General features: G+C 36.9%; 1 protein-coding gene across 1 annotated transcript; it reads left to right on the top strand.

Moving 5' to 3' along the window:
- Positions 1-13,437: 13,437 nt before the first annotated feature.
- vgll2a (vestigial-like family member 2a) lies at positions 13,438-19,693 on the top strand. Its single transcript, XM_044106426.1, is given in 5 exon segments — positions 13,438-13,709; positions 14,685-14,931; positions 17,440-17,934; positions 19,071-19,120; positions 19,122-19,693. Coding segments are annotated over 5 exon segments (1,011 nt in total). The 5' UTR covers positions 13,438-13,631; the 3' UTR covers positions 19,263-19,693.
- Positions 19,694-20,926: the final 1,233 nt, after the last annotated feature.

Below are 20,926 nucleotides of genomic sequence, written 5' to 3'. Positions count from 1 at the left end.
GGAAGTTACACTCGTCTTTTTCAGTGTTTTTTGTGTAGTTTCCTTCAGTGGTTCCTGATTCAGCGCCCCCTCAGACGAGGAGGGGAACAAGTTTTCAATGAGTTTGGTTTGTTTGATAAAGTCCAGTGAGAAACCAAACAGCAGCATCTGAAATATAACAATTGTTGCAATTTGGATCCCAAATCGAACTGAATCTACCAGACTGTGTGAAAACAATCTAAAAACACACTAGAATCTAGAATGTTATTAATAAGTCTATTAGCTACTGGATTGGAATTAATTAAATCCAAAGACAAGTAGTTTTATTGTTGTTAATGATCATTACTTAGGGTTTTTAGGTTTTTGCTTTAGATTCACAAACATTTTCTTTGACTGCAGATGTTGAAGAAACTTGTTGAAGAAACTACATTTTAAGGACTTTTTCAGAATGAATTCAACACAAACAAGTTTATTAAACTTTATAAAAGACCTTAAGATGCTTAAAACGCACACACACACACACACACACACACACACACACACACACAAAGAACATAAAAAAGACATATCACACTTTTCAATGTCAACACTTCGTAGCGTTCTTTCTGTATTTCTTTTTGCGTGGATATAAAATATGTAATTTATGTGGAAATATGTTTGTCAATATCAACCATTTCTGTCTTCTCTCATAAAACCCTGTATGTCTGTCTGGCTTTATCACAGTCGTGTGTTTCGGTGATCAGGTCCGTTTAATCAGGAGTGTTTTATTGCTCCCATGTCTACCAAAAAGATTTAGTAATTAAGTTTCTGGTTTCTATCTGAGTTAGAATTAAAGAGTAACAAATTTCACCTGGATACGTTTGCAGAAATGATCCAAAACTAAACATGTTTTCAGTGAACATAATGCATTTTTTATTACTAGAACAATAATTTTCTGTAACTATAACTCAGGTTTGCCCCTGGATTTAATTTTTAATGACCGCAGTTTGGTCTGGTGCACCAATGAGTCAACCAGTTACCTCCTGCCTGATTCTCAGTAAACCTCTTCATGACCTCAGCCTCAAATAAACACAGAAAAACATCTTTTCTCCTTTATGCTCAGTCCTCTCTCTCTGCTGCCTTATGAAGGTTTTCAGCTGTTTTAATCAGTCTCTTTTCATGCTTCCTTCAACTTTTGAGGACATTTACTGGCAAAATGCACTTCAGAGCCTCTCGCTCTAACCTTAACGCAACTTGATTAAATTTTATGTGCCCTCTTTGGTTAAAGGACACAGACAACCTTGCGGCGTTCTAACTGCTTTAAAATGACCTCTTTGAGACAACTTTGGTTTTTTAATTTTGTTTTCTTTCATCAAATTTATATTAATTTTGAAATATCATGCTGCTTAAAACTTAATTCCTATCCTTATATGTTTGTATTAAATTATTTAAAACCGAAGCATGTAAGAATTTAAAGGGGACCTTATATGCAAAATTAATATTTTACATGTTTTTGTTCATCCATTTGTGTCTTTACTTCTCCTAAAAACAGCCAAAGCACATTTAATTTAGAAGAAAAAAACGTGCTTTTTGTTCAGAATATGTTGAAAACATTTCGGGTCAAAATGTTACAGAAAATGTTGTACAGAACTTACTGCTGTATGTTCTGTACAATGGCTGCTGGAAAAGACGTGTTTGATTGTCAACTTAGAATCCAGAAATTTTGAATTTGAAAAGCAGAAGCTCCACTTCTTCTTTTCAAAGATGAACAGTTGTATGATTGCACATCTATCTGCAGCCATTTTAACATGAATGTAAACGTTGAGTTAGGAGGCGTGGCCTGCAACAGCTTATTTGAATTTAAAGTGACAAGCCGCCTTAAAAAGAGCTCAGAATTGGCAGAACTGATCAGACTGAAATCTAATTATCTAAGAATAATTTTGCACAAAAAAAAACATAATTAACCAGTTTTGTATAGACTGTTGACCAATCCCAGCCTGTTCAAGGAAGCAGCCAGGGCACCTTTATGTTCCTTAAACTACAGAAATTTCACAGAAAACCTTTCAGATAAACGTGACTGGGTCTAACTTTGGCTCTCAAGAAGAAGGGGAGCCACATGACTTTTGATTCATGAAGAGCCTCATAGAGCTGTCACGCTGGAGGCAGGTGTCTGTTCTTCACCCCGGCAGATAAAAACCGGAGTCTGACCTCATCCCTAAACACTGCAACAGGGCGGCCGCGTGCTGTGGTGAGTCACTGAACTCTCCCACTGAGGTGCACGGCCCTTTTCTAAATGTTGGGTTGCAACCCGATCGGCCTGGCGAAGCTGCAAAATGACGCCCAGAGTTATGGCCTGTTATGGTGATGGATGGCCCGACTCTGGAGCCAGTGCCAGTTCTTTCTGTTGCCACATTTGTTTCTGATACCTGGACAATTTAATTACTGCCAGCCAGAGCTTCTTCTGCTTACGGCTCTAACGGCCATAAACAGATCATTATGTTTCTATAAAAATCTGTTGCTTTGCAAACAACTCGCCCATTTAGTTTGTAAGAAAACTGATGCTGAGGCAAGGCTACAGTTATGATCTGATCTGTTTTAAATAAGCAAACAAGCTTCTGTAAGAGCAGAAGATAAGCCACACCCCAATTTATAGACCCCCATCAACAACTCAGTTAAAGGTTATTTATTTCATGAATCTGACAAAATGTCCAACAATAAAAGCTCTTGTAATGATACGTCCAGTAGGTGGCGATAACCTGTATCTAGAATGCATTTGATTTTCTTTTGACAAGGCAAACGAGCAGCTGACCATGCTCAAAGTTTACACCTGCAGGTGATAATGGCTTCAAATAGATGCTCAATTATACAATTATGGATCTTTGAAAAGCATTAGTGGAGCCTCCTGCACAACCAGCAAGAATGCAGCCAGTGGTTTCTGGATGGCAGGTTAACAATAAAACATTTGTCTTTTCCAGCAGCCATTGTACAGCAGTAAAACCAGCTGACCAAACGTTGGGTTGCTAGGTAACAGGGCTGATTCGTGACGCTACATTCTGGAGGTTTTTGATTCACTGCAAAAACACAAATTCTTACTCATGTTTTTGGTCTAATTTCTAGTGCAAATATCTTTGTACACTTGAAATAAGACAAAAGCTATTTACAAATAAGTTTTCATTGAGAAATATGGGCTTGTTTCAAGTCAATAGTTTCTTAATATTGAAAATGTAAAAGTTCCACTAGCTGATTATTTCACTTATAAGGAGGAAAATGTCTTATTATAAGTGAAACAACCTGCCAGTTCATTTTTTTAATTTAGTATATTTAATATAATTTAAGTTGGGCCACAGACATCCACCATGTCTGAACCCAACAGCCTTGGGAACCCAGACATTAAACTGGGTTTAAGACAGTAAGGATTTTAGACGAAAGTTCTCATTTTTGTTGCTGAGATTAAACTAAAACTTTTCCTAAACCAACAAATCAGAAAACATTTGACCTAACTTTTTTTAGAAACCTTTCTGCCTTTTGTTTTTATTAAGGAAAACACCTGACACTGTTTTCAGGACCCACAAGAAATTGCCCTTTCTACCTTTTTTATTAAAATATATCATGTTTAAAATCACAAAAATGAAGGATAAAGAAATTATTTTGCGTATTAAATTGGAAAAACTGAAATTTTGAACATTTTTCTTAATAGTAAACTAGCAGCTTTTTTTTCCTGAGTTTTTATTTTAAAATATCTAAAACTGTTTCTCACTAAATATTTCACTGTAAAAATAGTTTTTTCATGCTGCTTGGTTGCTAAACCAAAGCAAAAATTTTAAGTTCCTTCTAAAACACTTAAATCTTTGCGCTTTTTGAAGTAACTAGTTCAATCTATTTTGTTCTTCTAAGGCTTTTACTGTTCTTAATAACGTCTTGTGACAGATAAACTAAAATATGACTACATTTTTATTCAAAAATTCTAATTGGTTTATGAAAAAAACACAAAATAAAAAAACACTCGTCTACCTGTGACTTGATTTTGCTTTTACCATATAAAATATAAGACGGCCTTTTTCCAGTTACACAGATCAATAAATCATCTAGCTATTATTATTAATAAATATTCATTACATTGAACAAATCAGTTTGTGTCGGGGGAAATAACACAAGTGGGGTTGCTAGGTGAGGAGCTGGTCTCAGGTGGGGTTGCTAGGCAACGGCACAATGCCCCTTAATTGTGACTCAACAACCGGGAGGTTTTTGAAATGGCTAATTTTCCAGATACAAAAATATGCCTGCGTGCTTTCTTTGTTTGTTATTTGTTGTTGTTTTTTTTCAGGGTATGTGTTGTTGTTTTTTTTAGAAGCAGTTAAAACTAAAATGAAAATATGAAAATATGCAAAATGTGAATTTTGTATAACAGGTCCCCTTTAAATTGTTGTTTTTGTTTTGTTTTTATCTGATATTAAAATTAGCTTAATGATGTGAAATATTTAATTTTGTCTAAAGAGACAGCCTGTAAAGAAACAAATGGTTTTTTTTTCTTTTCATTTTTATTATTTTTGCGAGTTGTAATTCTTTGTTCTGGATTTTTAAAGGTTTTCTGCTCTCTGCACGCGCCCTGACTGATCTGCAGCAAGTGCCTGCAGAGAGTCCAGTGTCTCATATTTTTCTTCAGAAATGAATTGTGACAAGCCGTGAATTCCTCTCCTCGCTACACCAACCTGAATTCCTCATTTATGGACTGTGCAGTTCAACTTTTTATTGAGACACTATCGCAGGATTTGTGTTCAGGAATCCGTGTCATGTTGGACACAATCCCACGACTGTGGCTCAGTTTTAACGCCAGTAACCCAGTAATGCAGCTGTAGCTCAGATTTCTGGACTCGACCAGTTAGCTGCTTCTGTGCTTGTCTGCATTCTGCTAATTTCAGGTTACATTAACCACGTTGAGCTGCTATTAACACATAGTTAAGTCACTTACAGGATTATTGAAAGGAATCATCACAATGCGTGTAAATTAATGGAACAAAATTTGCTGCCAATTATGATCCTAGCTTGTATTTGCAACTTTAAATACATAAACACTCTATATAATGCAGCACAGTTAGTAAAAAAGTAACAGCAATATTTTGGGTTTTATGACCTGTTAGAAGAAAAAAAATGGGGGTTTATTTTCAGTCATTTTGTTTTTTATACAAGTTCTTAAAGTATCTCATAACATCTATTCTCCAAAGGTACTATTATAGCTAATGCTTGCATATTTTCTTCATTGTATTATTTACAAAAACCTTCAACTGTTCTCTTGGCAAGCAGAACAAAAAACAAACCTCTTAGAGCTGAGATGTTTTTGAGCATTTCACATAAACTGCTGTTGGATGGATTTCCGTCTGTCATGATTCTGATAACAGAGAAAGTTGGGGCGCGCTCGTCGACCAAAGCCTGAGGATTCTCAGCATTCCCTGCAGCATAGCAGCCGCGCTTCGCAGTGCTTCTGCAGCTTGTTAAGAGGGGATGCCAGGCATGGTTCTGCCCGGGTATATTTTCATTCAGGCTGAATGCTTGGCACACTGGGACGGTAAACAGAGAAGCAAGGTGGGCATAGATGGCATAGTTACTTTGCACTTGTATGCGATGAGAGAAAACATTCATTAACGGATCTAATTTACATTTCTCACGGAGGCGGCGCCGCGTTCAGGGTGTGTAATTAACACCATTCAGATGTCTGGTTGTTTTAAACAAAGAATTGCAGAAATCTGATGCTCCTTTTTTTCTGCTACTGCAGACACAGACTGTCTCTGTGGATATTTCCAATCAGCAGCAACAAATTCTGTCTGATATCACTTTTAAAGGTTAAAGGTCAGCTGTTATGCTTCCTTGAAGAGGATGGGATAAGTCTATGGGTGACACAAAACATGTTTATTTATTTTTTTTGCAACAAAATAATTCTTAGATAATTAGATTTTGAGCTCCTTTCAGAAAGAGCTGCAAACAGATGTGGAATTATTCAACAGTACGTCTTTGAAAAGCAGAAGTGGAGCCTTCTGCACAACCAACTAGAATCCAACAAGTGGTTTCTGCTTGGTACGTCAACAACAAAACACTTTTTTTTCAGCAGCCATTGTACAGTAGTAAAACCAGCTGACCAAACATGTTCTAGTTTGGTTGCTAGGTAATGTGTCTGGACTTACAGTAGCTGGTGTTGCTAGGTAACGGCATACTGCCTGCCGATTGTGATTTAACATTTGGGAGGTTTTTGAAACGGCTCTTTCACTGCAAAATCAAAAATCTTACAAAATATTTTTGTTCTTGTTTGTAGTTCAAATATCTTTGGAAACTTGAAATAAGACATAATTATTTTACAAGTATTTTGTTTTAAGTCAGTAATTCCTTCATATTGTTGAAAAGTTTTCAATCCTCTGGTAGATTAACTTATTTCATGGAAAAATGTTGAAACAATCTGTCAGTGTAACTTGTACTTTTTCAACAGTATGAAGAATTTATAGACTTAAAACATAGTGGACAATTTTTAATGAATTTGCTCTTTTATTTACTTAAAATTTCCTTTTGCACTGCAGAACACAAAATCTTACCAAGTATTTTTAGTTTAGTATGTAGTGCAAATATCTTAGTGCACTTTAAATAATAAAAAGAATATAAAATTTAAGAAATTTTTCTGAGTCAAAAATTCCTTAATATTGATGAAAAAGTTCTAAATAATCTGCCAGTGGAACTTGTGCTGTATCAACAATATTAAGGATTTATTGACTTAAAACAACTTAGAAAGTTACATGTAAGTTAGTTTTGTCTGCACTAGAAAAAAGAAATATAAAATATGTTCTGTTTTTAGAAGTGGTAGAGACTCAAATGGAAGAACAAAAGCTGCAAAATGCTTTAAAACTAGTTTGATTAAAACGCCTCCATCCTGGACATTTTATCGTTTCCCTGTGACTTTCCGTGTCCTTTTCTTGAGTCTGTTGAGCTCCTCTTTTCCAAGTATGGTCACTATGAAGGAGAGCTGTCGCTTGAGGGGCCTTTGGTGGAAATTAATGGGCTCCTGCCAAGGGCAAAAAGAGAGGAGACAGCTGGGCCTGTCAGCACCGCCAACAGGAGCACGGCGAGGCCGACAGGGAGGCGAGGCTGCAGGGAGCAGAACGACGTGACGAGATGCTGCCCATGGAGGTAATGTTACAAAATACAGGGAAAAAAATGCTTTGATAAAAACACAATTAACAGTTTACGGTAAAAAATAACAAGACGATGTCAAAGGTCACCTTGTGAAAACAACTGGAAGTATTTCTAATCTACTCCTGAATTCTTCCTCTATACGTAACAGGTTATATTTTACCAAAAGCTTCTATTGATGGAATGTAAAATTCAGACCCGGGAATTCAAAACAACGCTTTTATTGCTGCCATAAATTGGTTTATTGTACATTTAAAATCGATTTTGCTTCAACGACGCAATCAAAGCTTCGTCCTGAGAATCAAGCAGATGTTTTTGAAGCTGTCAGCTGAAATGAGACTGGAAGCACAAATAGTTTTTTAATAGTTGCTTTTAAAGCATCAAACATTTTTAAATGGTCTGGCACTGCAAAGACACAAAGTCTTACCAGGTATTTTTGATCTAGTTTCTAGAACAAACATCTTAATACACTTGAAATATGTTACAATCCACCTTTTAGCACAATATAAGAGTTAGTTTTAAGTCAATAGAAGCTTAATATTGATGAAAAATAAAATAATCTGCCAGTGGAACATTTTCCCATATTATAATTTAATGCAGAAGTCCAATGATTCATCTCCATCATTTATCTCTCAGTCACAGCATCAGTAAAGCATTTTTCATGTTTGCTTGCTTTTTGTTCCATATTCTATATTTTTAGCTACTCGTTTTGTACCTGAATGCTAAAAGTCACAGAATGACGGCAGCATATTGGCGTCACTGTGGACAGAAAAAAACATGGCCAAAATAATCTGAAACTTTGAGATTAACCTCAAAACATTTAGACAAAACACTTAGAAATGTCTGAGTTTCAAAGGCCAATAAGGTTCAACTTTTGAAACTAAGAATTGTCCTCGTTATTTTGTAGACGGTTTCTGAGATTCATCTAAAAATTTCTTTTTCTTGCATTTTTATTTTACTTTTCTAGTTCAGAAATATCTTTTTTTTTCTAGAAAATTTCTGAGATTGATCTAAACATTTTTGAGTTTTTCTTGCAAATTTTCAGCTTTTGGAGCACAGAAAATCAGCATTTTTTTTTATTGACATTTTATGAGATTAATCCCAAAATTTCTCACCTATTTGGCAAAAATGTTCTCCTTTTATCTACAATGTCCCTGATTCCACTGTGTGTATTAATGGATATCAAGGTATATTTAAGATTTGAACCATTAACATATGAATACTGGGGTTCACGCTGTATAAAATCTTACAAGAAGACATATTTACTGTTTCTTCTAGATAATAACAGTTTGCTGGTGAAATATGAAGAAAAATATTCTGCATAAAGTCAAGACTCTATCAAGTCTTGACTCTATTTTCACTCAGAGTAAAAATAGAGAAACTGCTTTTGTTCCTGTTTGTTTGGCCGATTTGTATCAATTAGAAAACTAAAGTTATGTTTAGTTTTAACTAAAAACTGTTTGTTTATTTTTTTTACAGGAGTTTTTTTCTAACATGAAAGCTGGCCTTGAAAATCAGCAAACCTGATGAAGATCCTTATAACCACAAACTTAACAAATATATTTTAAATTTAGCATCAATGCAGGAACAGACACTAATAATAGAGAAAACATAAAAGTAAAGAGACAGAAGAAAGCGAGTTCCTCCATTCTTCATGTTGCCAGAGAAGTGAAAGAGCGGAGAATAAAATATTGGTCCTGCAGGAACAGCTGTGCAGACAGTTGGACTTGCAGCAGTGGGTGTGATGGAGCGTCCAAAGCATCTCATTTTTTTTATGAACGTGACTTACCAGCCTATATTTAGGGGCGTGAAGGACAAAATTATTTAGAGCTCATCCAATGCATGCACAGATCTATAATAGATGAGCTACATAAAATCATTTAAATGCACATTTCTTTTTTTCCTTTCAAAAAAATCTAATGTAAATAGTTTCTTTGTTTTTATTTATGTATTAAACTGAACTAAATCTGATAATGTACACAGTTAAACTCACGTTGTGAGAGCAGAGAGACGGACAGATGAAGCTCCGTCCTTGATGAGATGCCGGTAAATGCAGGGTCACGGTCAGGTCTCCCTCCTCATCTGGTCCAACAAAACAGAAAGAGTCTCAATCAGAGCGGAAAATCAGCATTAAAGGCTCATTGTGAAAACATACGGAGCCTTTACAACACGTCCGGCTTACAGTCATGATGTGTTGCAAGGTTATAATGTGGTTTTAAACACCATTAAAAGTCACACATGCTGGGTAGTTTGTTTGATGAACTATTTAAAATAAAGACCTTTTCACCTGAAAGCAGGAAGCCTTGTGCGGAAAAAAATCTGTTATTTGATTAAAATGTCAATAAACCAGATAAATTAGATCAAACTGTTCCTCACTGAACTGCACGGACTCACAAGGTGCATGGAGAGAGTCAAAGATTTGGGAGAAGACTCCAGAAACACTTGAAGTCTAGAAAAGATGTTTCTTTGAACCAACGTGTTTCAACTTGTTGCCCTAAAAAACCCTGACGAAGCCGAAACTCCACGGTCTGCAAATAAACCTGTTTACTAGAACGAAAGAAGAAGAAATACAAGTTATATGTGGAAATTACTTTCAAAAGTTTGACTTTTGGAGTTTCTTTTACTTTTGAAATGAATACATTTCCAAGTTGTTGGTTTTTTAAAAGAAAATTTTTGAGTAATCCAATAATTTTTGAGTAATTTTCTTGCAAATTTTCATTTTTTGGAGCTCAGAAATTTCCTTGTTTTTTTTTTTTTTTAGAATATTCCTGAAATTAAACTCAAAATTTTGCAGAAATGTATCCTTCTCTTTTCTGTGTACAATGACCTTCATACGGCGTCGTTGAAATGGTTTGTGGTGTTTTACCAGACAAAAGAGAAATCTACAACCACTCTAATGCGACGCCACATTTTTGTTTAGATTTCCTGAAGAAGGAAGTTACACTCAGTGATTTAGTCAGAGGTTTTCATGTCGTTTCATTCTGTAATTCATGTTACAGCGCCACCACAGGTGAGGAGGGGAACTGGTATTGAATCAGTTTGGTTTATTTGACAGTGCAGTGTGAAAGCGACAAAATTTTTTGTAAATTTCCATCAGAAAACTCAAAAACTGATATTAAGCTTATAAGTTGTATTTAAAAAGCTAGGATATTTCTGAAATCTCAGAATTTTTTACATTAATCTCAGAACTTTTCTGGAATTTCTGAAATTTAAAATTTTTGACTTTTGAAACTCAAAAATTTCCCAGTTTTGCAAGAAAATTTCTGAAATTAATGTCAAAATTTCTGAAATTTTTCCTGTCTACCATGGCTCTACTGCTGTATAACTGGCCATACAGTTATTTTCTTTCTCCTCAGCATTTTAACAATAATCTACTAAAACTCCAGTTTTGATAGAAGCTGTTACACTGATGATTATCAATTAATTGTGTGCATTTAATCTGCTAAAAGCAATTTAGAAATTAAAAATAATGTCCGGATTTTCTCGCACATTACAAAGTTTTCACAAGTAAGAAAAAACGTGAAGCTCTTGGTTTTGGACAGCCTTAAAATTACTTAAAACCAGCCCTTGAGTGCTTTTCTTGCAATCTAATTTAATCTGAAGAGCATCAAACACCTGCTTCCTCCAATAACCTTCCCTCATATCTGTCAAACCGGTGAGTGACAGCGGAGACAACACCAAAAGTCCTGATTGAAAATTCCTCATTGAACCTTGGCCGACCCGGTTCAATAATACTCTGAGCCCGATGGCTGAATGGAGCCTGAGAGATGAGCTGAGCTGTGCCTCAATGGGAGATATTTGGGGTTTTAAAGCTTCTCTTGGCCACTCCTGCAGGGGAACAGGTGTGCTGGTTGCTGGAAGAGGTCGGCTGAACAGCAGAAGGACAAAAATCACAACAAAAACTTTACGTTTCTTGGATTGCTGCACAAATAATAACTATAACAAATTAACCAATTTACAAGTATAGACATACAGACCTAGAGGGAATCTCCACACCTGACCAAGTACAGATGAATTTTATGGGGTAGAATAAGGTTATGTTGGTACATTTTATGGAAATCATTGATAAAAATGATGAGAGATCAAAACCTTTGAGGTTTTGGAGCAGAATGCTGGAAGAAAACAGAAATGCATTCTCATACATTTATAAATATTGTAATTTGATATTATTAATGTGCTCACTAGGAAGTTACAGCCTAAAAAAACAGCTGAGTAATTCCTTGTAACTGTTTTCCGGCTTTCATCGTTTGACTTAAACAGTTTTTAGTCACATGACCCATTTTTAAAGTCCATTTAAAGTCCCTCTGCATCCCCAGAACCAGAACCAAACATTCAGCTTCTATTCACCAACAAACATCCAGAAAACTGCAAAACTGCAGAAACACTGACTTCCTTTAAATCAAGGCTAAAAACCCACCTGCTTACAGTTTACTTTGATTAATAATACACTGAAAAACAAGACCAGCTTAAGAAATTTATTACATCATCCATCCATCCATCCATCCATCCATCCATCCATCCATCCATCCATCCATCCATCCATCCTTTGCTACTGAGTGAGACAGAGAACAAGCACAAGGGGAGGTCCAGAGCAGAATGAGGATCACTGATAATTTTTTTTTAAATAAATTATGTTTATAAAAAACATAATTTTTTTATTTATGTTTAGTTCATCACACAACCTGCACCTGAGTCCCTGCTAGTCAACAGTATAATATCTAATAATTCCAGTTTTCATTTTAAAAAATGACTAAATCGGATATTAGTAACACCTGCAGTCTGTTTTTAATGTGAGAAAATGTTTTGCAGGTAAAATCAAATTTATGCAGCGCTTAGATGATAATCATAAGAGACTTTCAGCTTAATAAAATAAATTATGGCTAATTTTCAGACTTGGATTCTTCCATTTATCTATAGATGTTTATTTTAGATAAAACTAAATCCCTGCGAGCATTTTTAGATGTCATTGTTTATTTTTATGTTTGAAACTGCACTGAAATTTAGTGATTCTGAGCTCAGAATTTAAGCTTTTTAAAAACTTTACATGATTTTAAATGAACGTTTGCTTGTTTTGAGATGACAAACACATTATTGTGAGTTTTGGGTGCAATAGATGGTGACCAGCAACTTCCTGGCTCAAACTGGAACCAAACAATCTGACCTCTTGAGTTCAGGAGGCCGCTGAGAAATCCCAGGAGTCCGTAGCTTAACATTCTTCTCATTGGTTGGTTTAATTTGTTTACTCTTCCAATTAGCAGGTGGTGGCTGCGACATTCTTTGCAGCTGCTTTGGAAACCTACAACTAGGAGGAATGAGAGCAGCACTGCACCCATTCTAAATATAACATTTCATTTGAAGTGGCTTGTTTATTTGAGCTTTCGCTGGCCGATATCATTAATTATACAATTTTAGGAGATGTTTGGGTTCTGTCTGATCTATCCTGACTTCAGATCAGGATGTTTAATCCCTGCTCTCCTCTTTTTGGACGATATTTTATGAATTTTATGTCATTTAGAGGGATTGCATTTCCTCTCCTGCCCGAAAAGTTCAGGAAGAAACTTTGTGCATGAAAGTCTTGTCAACCTGCATTACTTCTGGAGCTAAATTGGGGCCACAAAGTTTGTTCAAAAGAGAAAAAAAAATTACAACTGAAAAAAAAGAAACAAGATTTGAAAATGAACAATTATTTTTCAAAGAAAAATTAAAAAACTCAAACCTTTCTGAATTTGAAAAGTGAATGATTTCCAAGAAAAAACAATACATTTTGAGATTAGTCTCAGAAATTTTCTAGAAAGCTCTTGGAAGTTTCTGACAGTAATATCAAAATTTCTTAGTTATTTTGGCAGAAATTTTCATTTTCTTTTTTATTGTCTCATCTACAGTGGCCCTATTATGCTTCTGTATGAAGATGTGATTCAGAAGGAGCTTTTGTTTCTGGAGGGAATCCACTCAGGTGCTTTCTGGATTATTCCAGGTTTAATTTGTTTATTTGAGCTGATAAATAATTTTGTTTCTGTCGTTTCTTCTTCTGTCCTCTAACTGCGTGGTCAGCTGTAAGAACCTTTCACAAAAGAGATGAAAACGCGCCCAAATTTCCATGAAAACTAATAAAATTATATATATAAAAACCTGTGTCCTGCCAGAGGGGAGATGTACAGAAATGAGCAGTGCACAAATTTAAAACAAGTGGAATCATTTTAGGGTAAAAATTAATACCTTCAAACCTTCACTGGAAAACTTTTGCGCAGCTGCAGCTTCTGATTTGTTTCATGTTTCCTAATTAAAAGGCCATTAAGGCAGAGGTGGAGCTCTGGCTCCTGATTGGTGGGTGTGTGCGCGTGCGGTGGGAGGAGGCGGGGCCGTGGGGTCGCTCCTTCTCTGGTCCGGGACGCAGAGAGCGCGCGGAGGAGTTGAGCACCGGCTTGGACTTTACCGATTCCGTCTCTCCGTCCGTCCTGAGCCGCTCTCGATGACGCTTGGTTCTTCTTCGTGAGTTGTTCGCCATGAACTGCCTGGATGTGATGTACCAAGTGTTTGGTCCTCAGCCTTATTTCAGCTCCTACAGCCCCTACCACCACCAGGTACGCTGCGTTTCCGCACGGCTTCTCTTCACGTCGGTCTAAATTCATAACATAATCTTAATTAAACTCAGTTTAGATTGTTTTTCATGTGACCAGCGATTCAAATCCGTCTAAAACTTCATCATGAAGACATAAAAAGATGTTTTCTTCAACTTAAAGAAGTTACTGAACATGTAAAACCGGAGTGGTGGATAGTTTTAAATACTTTTAATGAATAAAAAATGTAATTATCTGCAAGCAAATCAGTCAGATTTTGCAGTTTTTCATTTATTTCTGTCTTGTTGCACAAGTTAAGAATATTAAATTAAAACCGATTATAAATTGCAGTATTTCAAAGTTTTAGGCATTTATTAACACAATATGCATTTAAAATATATATTATAGTAAATACATCCAGCTAATCTTTATAACTGTGAGGCAGGAGTACTAAGGCTAATTGCATGTAAAATAAAAACTAGTTTGTAAATATTTTAGATTTGTGTCTAGAGGCAGCAGGTCTGTTTTCTGCTCTGGTCAGACTTTTTAAAAGTTTTTTCTCTCTGTATAAAACTCCCAGTCAACATGCAGACATGTTTCACATAGTGTGAAAACTCACTCTGTCCGCCACCTAAACACCTGCCGTCATAATGAGCAGTTTCACAGCTGATTTTTTTATTTCACAGAATATTCCCACATGCATGTTTAGGAATCCTGCGAACATTTGGGCTTTTAATCAGAAAATAGAAGCAGCAAAACTGATTTCATCAACATGCACGTTAAAGACATCAGGAAACAAATCATTTCAAAGTTTCCGTGTTTGTATTAGATGTGAAATTCAAACTAAACATCCCCCGTGTCATCTGATCCTGAAATAAACCTCTAAGAGGTTTGCAGGTCAGAGGTCAAGGTTTTTTTTAGGTTGGTAATAATAACAGGCAGTAAGTTGCATCAAAACAAACAAAAACACACGATGTATGTTTGTTTTTTTTATCCCAGAAGCTGGCTTTCTATTCCAAAATGGAAAACCCCCAGCAGCTCAGCAGCCGACTCGGCCCCTCAGGGCCGCCGGCCATCAAAGAGGAGGACAAGGAGCTGCCACCAGGCGCCGAGTACCTGAGCTCCCGCTGCGTCCTGTTCACCTACTTCCAGGGTGACATCAGTACGGTGGTGGACGAGCATTTCAGCCGAGCCCTGAGCCAGACGAGCGCGTACCCGACGCCGAGCGGGAACAAAGCGCCCAGAGGTTGGTGGATCCGCCGCTCAGCCGGTTCAACGCAACTTTAATAATCTGCCAACGGAGTTCCAGCTGAACTTGTTTCCACTTCAACACTGCAGCCGTACGATAGTTTTAAGTCCAACATTTACAACATTTATTTCAGTTTTTAGTGCAAACAGAAGAAGTATTGTGGGACGGAAACGATTTTAGTAATGAACTAATCTTTAACTGGAGTATACAGATGCAGAAAAACTACATATTCAGAGCAGTAATTCAACCGAAACTGAACAATACAGTGTTGGAAATCTTTCAGTGTCAACAGATTCGACTTTTAGTTTCACGATTTGATTCTGAAATTAATTTATCTGTTCAAACGTTTTGGATATTGAGGTTAAATTTTGTAAGTGACAAGAGGAAAAGACATTTTCTTAAAACTGTTCCATCAGTTTATCCATTCATCCATTTTGTCCCCAGTGGGGTCAGGAGATGCTGCTGCCTCTCCAGCTAACGTTCTGGACGAGAGACGGGTCACCTGGACGGGTCACCTGGACGGGTCACCTGTCTGCTGCAGGGTCCATCAGTTTATATTTAATCAAAATTAAACGTATAAATTCTGTAACTTAAATTATTAGTATTAGGTCAGTTTAGCCGCCTGGCTTTTTCTTATCAAATAATCATTCAAAATACATTTCTACAAACAATCAAGCAGACTAAAATAAATTTTTGAGCATCTTGAATCAGTTCATTGGTCTATGAACTGTGATTCTCTGTAGAATCATTTCTACGAAACGATTAATCGGCTTATAAGTGATTAATCGGCCATTGAAATTTTGTAGTCAATTAATCGTTAACTGCAGTATACAGACTCAAAAACCCAACCTATTGAGAGCATTAATTAAACCAAAGCTGTACAAAACAAATCTACATTATGTATTTAAAATAAAAAACATAAATATGTTTTAGTCGTACTTCGCTCTGTTCAATTTCACTGAAGGATTTCTGTTATTGCATTGGAAGCAATAAAATGTTTAATTTCTTACTTAAAAAAATAAATTTAATATTTTTTTATTTACATCTTTAATATATTTCTAATGTAAAAAGACTTATATGGTTATATCTGTATTTTTTATCCTATTAATTGATAGAATAATCAATTACTAAAACAATTTTTATTCATTTACTTAACCTTTTATTTAACCAAATGAGCTGATTAAAAGCAAAGTCTAATTAAAGCTCAAAGTATTGTAATAAATCAAGAACACTCCTGATTTCATCTCTGCTGCTTTGTGCAGATTTCAGATCAGTTTATCGGCACAGAAACGGACCAATCAGGGTTTCAATTTAAAACAGTGATTGAGTCCAGTTTCTTTTTCCTAAAACAAAATCAACATGTAGCAGAGAAAATAATGTGCTGCAGTTTTTCTAAAGGAGGTTGTTTTGGATCAAACAAAAATTTGAGGAATTACAAGATTTTTTTAATAGTTTCTTTATCCAGGCGTCTCTAATCTTTATTTGTTTTCTATTAAACTCAAAGTCATTTGATGATTCAAGCTGTTGGTTATTAGACAAAAAAATATTCAATCTTTTCTGCCTTTGACCTGCTAATCATTTTTACACTATAAATCAAGCTTTTCTTTTCAAATAACAAACTGATTAAAACAATTGTACTAAGATATATTTTTTCCACTGTAAACCACAGTGAGGTTTACTTTTTAAATGCATTTGCACAAAACCTTTAAAATTACAGTATTTTTATGTAACTGAATAACTTTAGATTCAACAAGTAGATTTGCTGTGTTCAGAGAAAACTATTAGATTTTTCACTGCTTCCTAAATACTGGTATAAATTCATTTTGTTGGCAAACAGCATGTTAAATTGCAAGAAACTGCAGAATTGATGCATAAAGCTTTATATTTAAACTCCTTATACGGTTATACTCATTTATTTACTTATTTTTTAGGCTCTTCAACTTGGTAAACTTTATTAGGCTTCTTAAACCTCAACGTTTACACTCACACATGAAGATGGCAGCAAACAGATGCACAATTACACAACCATATATCTTTGAAAAGCACTAGTAGAGCCTCCTGCACAACCAACAAGAATGCAGCCAGTGGTTTCTGGATGGTTAAGTCAACAACAACACACTTGTCTTTTCCAGCAGCCATTGGATAACAGTAAAATCAGCTAAAAAAAATGTGCTGGAGCTCAGCGTGGGTTGCTAGGTAACAGCCGAAGTCTACAGGGGTTAGTAGGCAACGGTGCAGTGCTTCTGATTTGTAACATATTTTGAAGGTTTTTGAAACAGCTCATTTTCCAGACTCCAAAAATCATTGACTTATTGCCAAAAAACGCCTAGTTTGCTTTTTAAGCACTTGTTCAGTTTTTATAAGCAGCAGAAACCCAAATGAACGTACAAAAACATGAAGAATTTGAATATTTAAAAGTTTCAGTTCTTCGGACTGGGCTTTTGTCTTTCCTAAACATTTTACTGAATGTTTTTTGAAGTGACTCCATGATTTGGGTTTTCTCAGACGGCTCCTTCCCCATGAGTCAGAGGAGTTTCCCTCCGTCGTTCTGGAACAGCTCCTACCAGCCGGCGGTCTCCTCCACGCTGGGCAGCGCTCTGTCCGCCCCCCACGCAGACATCTCCTTCCCCGCCGACCCTTACTCCTCCAGCTCCCTGCACAGCCACCTCCACCAGCCCAGCCCCGACACCTGGCACCCGTCGCACCACCACCATCACCACCACCACCCTTATTCGCTAGGGGGCGCCATTAGCGCTCAGAGCTCAGCCTACTCTCGCCCAGGCGTCCATGAGATGTACGGCGCGGCGTTCGACCCGAGGTACGGCTCCCTGCTGGTGCCGTCGGTGAGGTCGCACCACCGGCTGTCGTCGGGCAGCTCGGTGCCGGGGCCCAGCTCCTCGCCCTGCGACCTCGGCGGGAAGGGGGAGTCGGGGACGGGGTCGGCCTGGAGCGGCGCCTTCGCCGGAGCTGGAGCGGAGATCGGACTCAACATAGACACGGGTACGTTACGTTAGTCCTCAGAAATCAGTCGACATCTTTCATTAATTTAGTGTTTCAGCTGGGGTTGTGTGACGGAGAAATTAACAGGCAGTATCTTACTTCCTGTAGAAAGCAGAGAACTCAGTTTGAGTGAACAGCTACTGGGCATAAGAACTAAGATTGTTTTCACTGCTGATAGTCTGGTAGACTGGCTTTGATTGGCCACCAAATATGCAACATTTGTTACATTTTCAGCTGAGGTTCACTTTCACACTGCTGTCTCAAACAGTCCAAACCTTTTGAAAAACCTGTTCCCCTCCTGGTCTGTGGGGGCGCTGCAGGAAAAGACGCTGAAGAAAACACTCAGCGCAACTTCCTTCTTCATGAAATTTAAACAAAAATGAAGTTGCATCAAATTTTAGCAGTTGTTTTATCGACCAAACACATTTTGGCAAAACTTTGTTGATATTCCACAAATGTTGAAAAAATACAATTTTGCAATTACGACGTTTCTGTTAAATAATAAACTGCATTAAAATCCCACATGAATAAGTTGGGATAAGTCATTAAAAACATGCCTCTTCCTGTCATCTTCCTCTTTGTCGTTTTCACCAGTAGCAACATCCGGCTGTTGATCATGTGACCCGTGTGAAGAGAAGAGTTTTTTTCTAAATTTCCATGTTTCCATTTAGTGAACCAATGAACCAATTTGTGCGATTTTTAAGTTTAATGTAAACGCAGCTATGGTGTAAAATTAGGATTAAATTAAAATCTGTTTCTGTCCCTCGGATCGAATTACACAAAGTGCTTTTAACGAACAAAACGTCCGTCAGTCGGCACCTTCACTCCATTTTCTGCTGCTGTTGCTTTTTTCCTCCTTCTTCGCCTCGGGCCACTTCCTACTGCTTTTATCAACAAGCTCTTGTCAGTGTCTAATCTTCCTTTTCTTGCCTTTATCTTGTCTTACTCTTCCTCCCTTTCTTTCTCATCTTTCTCAGGTCTGCAGGCGCAGGATAAAAGCAAGGATTTGTACTGGTTTTAGAAACTCTTCCTCATCTTCCTCTTTCTATTTTGGCCTTTTTCTCCCTCCAACTCTAAGAAACTGAGGCAGAAATCCGTTTTTTAAGGGGCTGTAACAGGTTCTGGTCTGCTTGCAGCTCTGCGCTACAGTGGACTGTGCAGCAGTGGCGGCGGCGGCAGCAACATGCAGCCCTGCTGAGCTGAATGCCGACAGCGTGGATGCTAAGCAAGCGTGGATTCAGAAAGCCAGGAGGGAAACCGATCTGAACGGATACGGACAAAGACAAAAGCCTCTGTGCTTCTGTGACAGGGAGGGACTACATTCCTGAGCTGGGAAAAAAAAAAGAAACGTCCGGAGGGACAGACGGACAGAAACACATGTGGGTTTCGCACTCGAAGGACTTGGCAGACCCTTCCTTACTGGGACTGTTATGGCTGTGCTGGACCTGGCAGACGATGAAAGCAGGAATAGTCTGGACACTTCGGTGTTCGGGGGAATCACGTTCCGACTGGACGCATCGGCTCAGAAACAACAAAAAACAAACTAAACTATTCGGATTTTCTGGACCTTAACTGATTTCTGAAGTACTTTAGCTGCAACAGAAAACCTCATCCACGTCCAAACCGTAACGAAGGTTTGAAAACGGCATCAAGGCGAAGCATGCTAACTGTAAATCCTGTTTTATGAGTGTACAGTGACATTGTCCTTAACGGTATTGCACAAAGTGAATAAATTTCAAATCTACAGATTCAGAAAAGATCGCAGCCAACACGGTTTTCTGTTTTATTTTGAAATCAAGCTTTGACAGAAAGCATTTTCCTGGTTGACAACAAAAATATTTATGTTTTAATTATCTTAAAGTCAGACAAAGCGGGATATGCTGAGTTTAAATATGGCTTTAAGTTAAAAGTATTTCAGCAAATATACAGAGCCTAAACGTATTCTTACTATTGGAGGTTTTAACGTTTTTATGTTTTTAACCCTTTACTGTCAAAGTGAAATCTGATTTTTAAAAAATAATAACAAATAGATGAAAACTATTTAACATTAACATAAATATTCTCCTTTAGAGTTAATCAACAGAGGTCCATTCAAATGGTGCTTGAAGTCTCACAATCAGTGGAACGAGATCGTCTGAGTCAAGTTTAAGGTCCAATCTCTGGTCAATCAGTATTTAATTGATCATGGTTGGTGTGTAACAGCAATAAAAAGGGTTAAACATTTATCATTTTTAATTATTTTATCATTTATCACTTTTACTTACATTAGTGTCTTTTTATTTGTGTAGTTGCAAATTTAGCCAAAAATCTGAAGTACCTGCCCGATAAATCGTTGGTGTTCTGATTTCTTTTGTGCTCTGAAATATAATTCAGAATTTACGTTTGACTTCTTAAATGTACTCAGAATTTCTAAAAAAATATAATTATATTTACTTTTTTTAATGATTTAAAGCTCATATGACAGAAAATTATTTCAAGTTGAGTTGTGAGGATAAAATCTCTAAGATTTACCCACGAGTGTAAAGCAAAATAAAAAAAACTGTCAATGAAAGTAAAATCATTGGTAAGTTCAGACTAAATATTTCATATCATCACCTTCCAAAAATAATGACATACGTCTTTTTTTTTTTTTTTGGCTAAATCATCTTTCAACAAAAAAGTGATTTTTACAAAAGAAAAATCAGTTTGGCGATGATCTGTCAAAGCACTGTTATTACATACAAGCTCTTTATTTGGTACCAATTGAGACGGAGAACAGGCACAAGGGGAGGACCAGAGCAGAATCTGGAGCAGTTCTTATTTTATATGCAAATATCACATAATTTCATTTCAGTTGTTCATCCTGCCTTCTGCCGAGTGTCTGCTACACAGCGGTTTGTTAGCTAATCCATGCCTCCTGTTGCCTATTTGACCCTAATGTGTGTGATGTCATTGTGATGTCATTGTGATGTCATCTGAACCCACACACTGGAGTTCACTACGTGTCTCTGAA

The sequence above is a fragment of the Gambusia affinis genome, linkage group LG22 (genome assembly GCF_019740435.1).
Source record: "Gambusia affinis linkage group LG22, SWU_Gaff_1.0, whole genome shotgun sequence".
In the NCBI taxonomy this organism is placed as follows: domain Eukaryota; kingdom Metazoa; phylum Chordata; class Actinopteri; order Cyprinodontiformes; family Poeciliidae; genus Gambusia; species Gambusia affinis.
The sequence above is the reverse complement of the archived record's forward strand: the minus strand, read 5'-3'. Positions and strand labels throughout refer to the sequence as shown.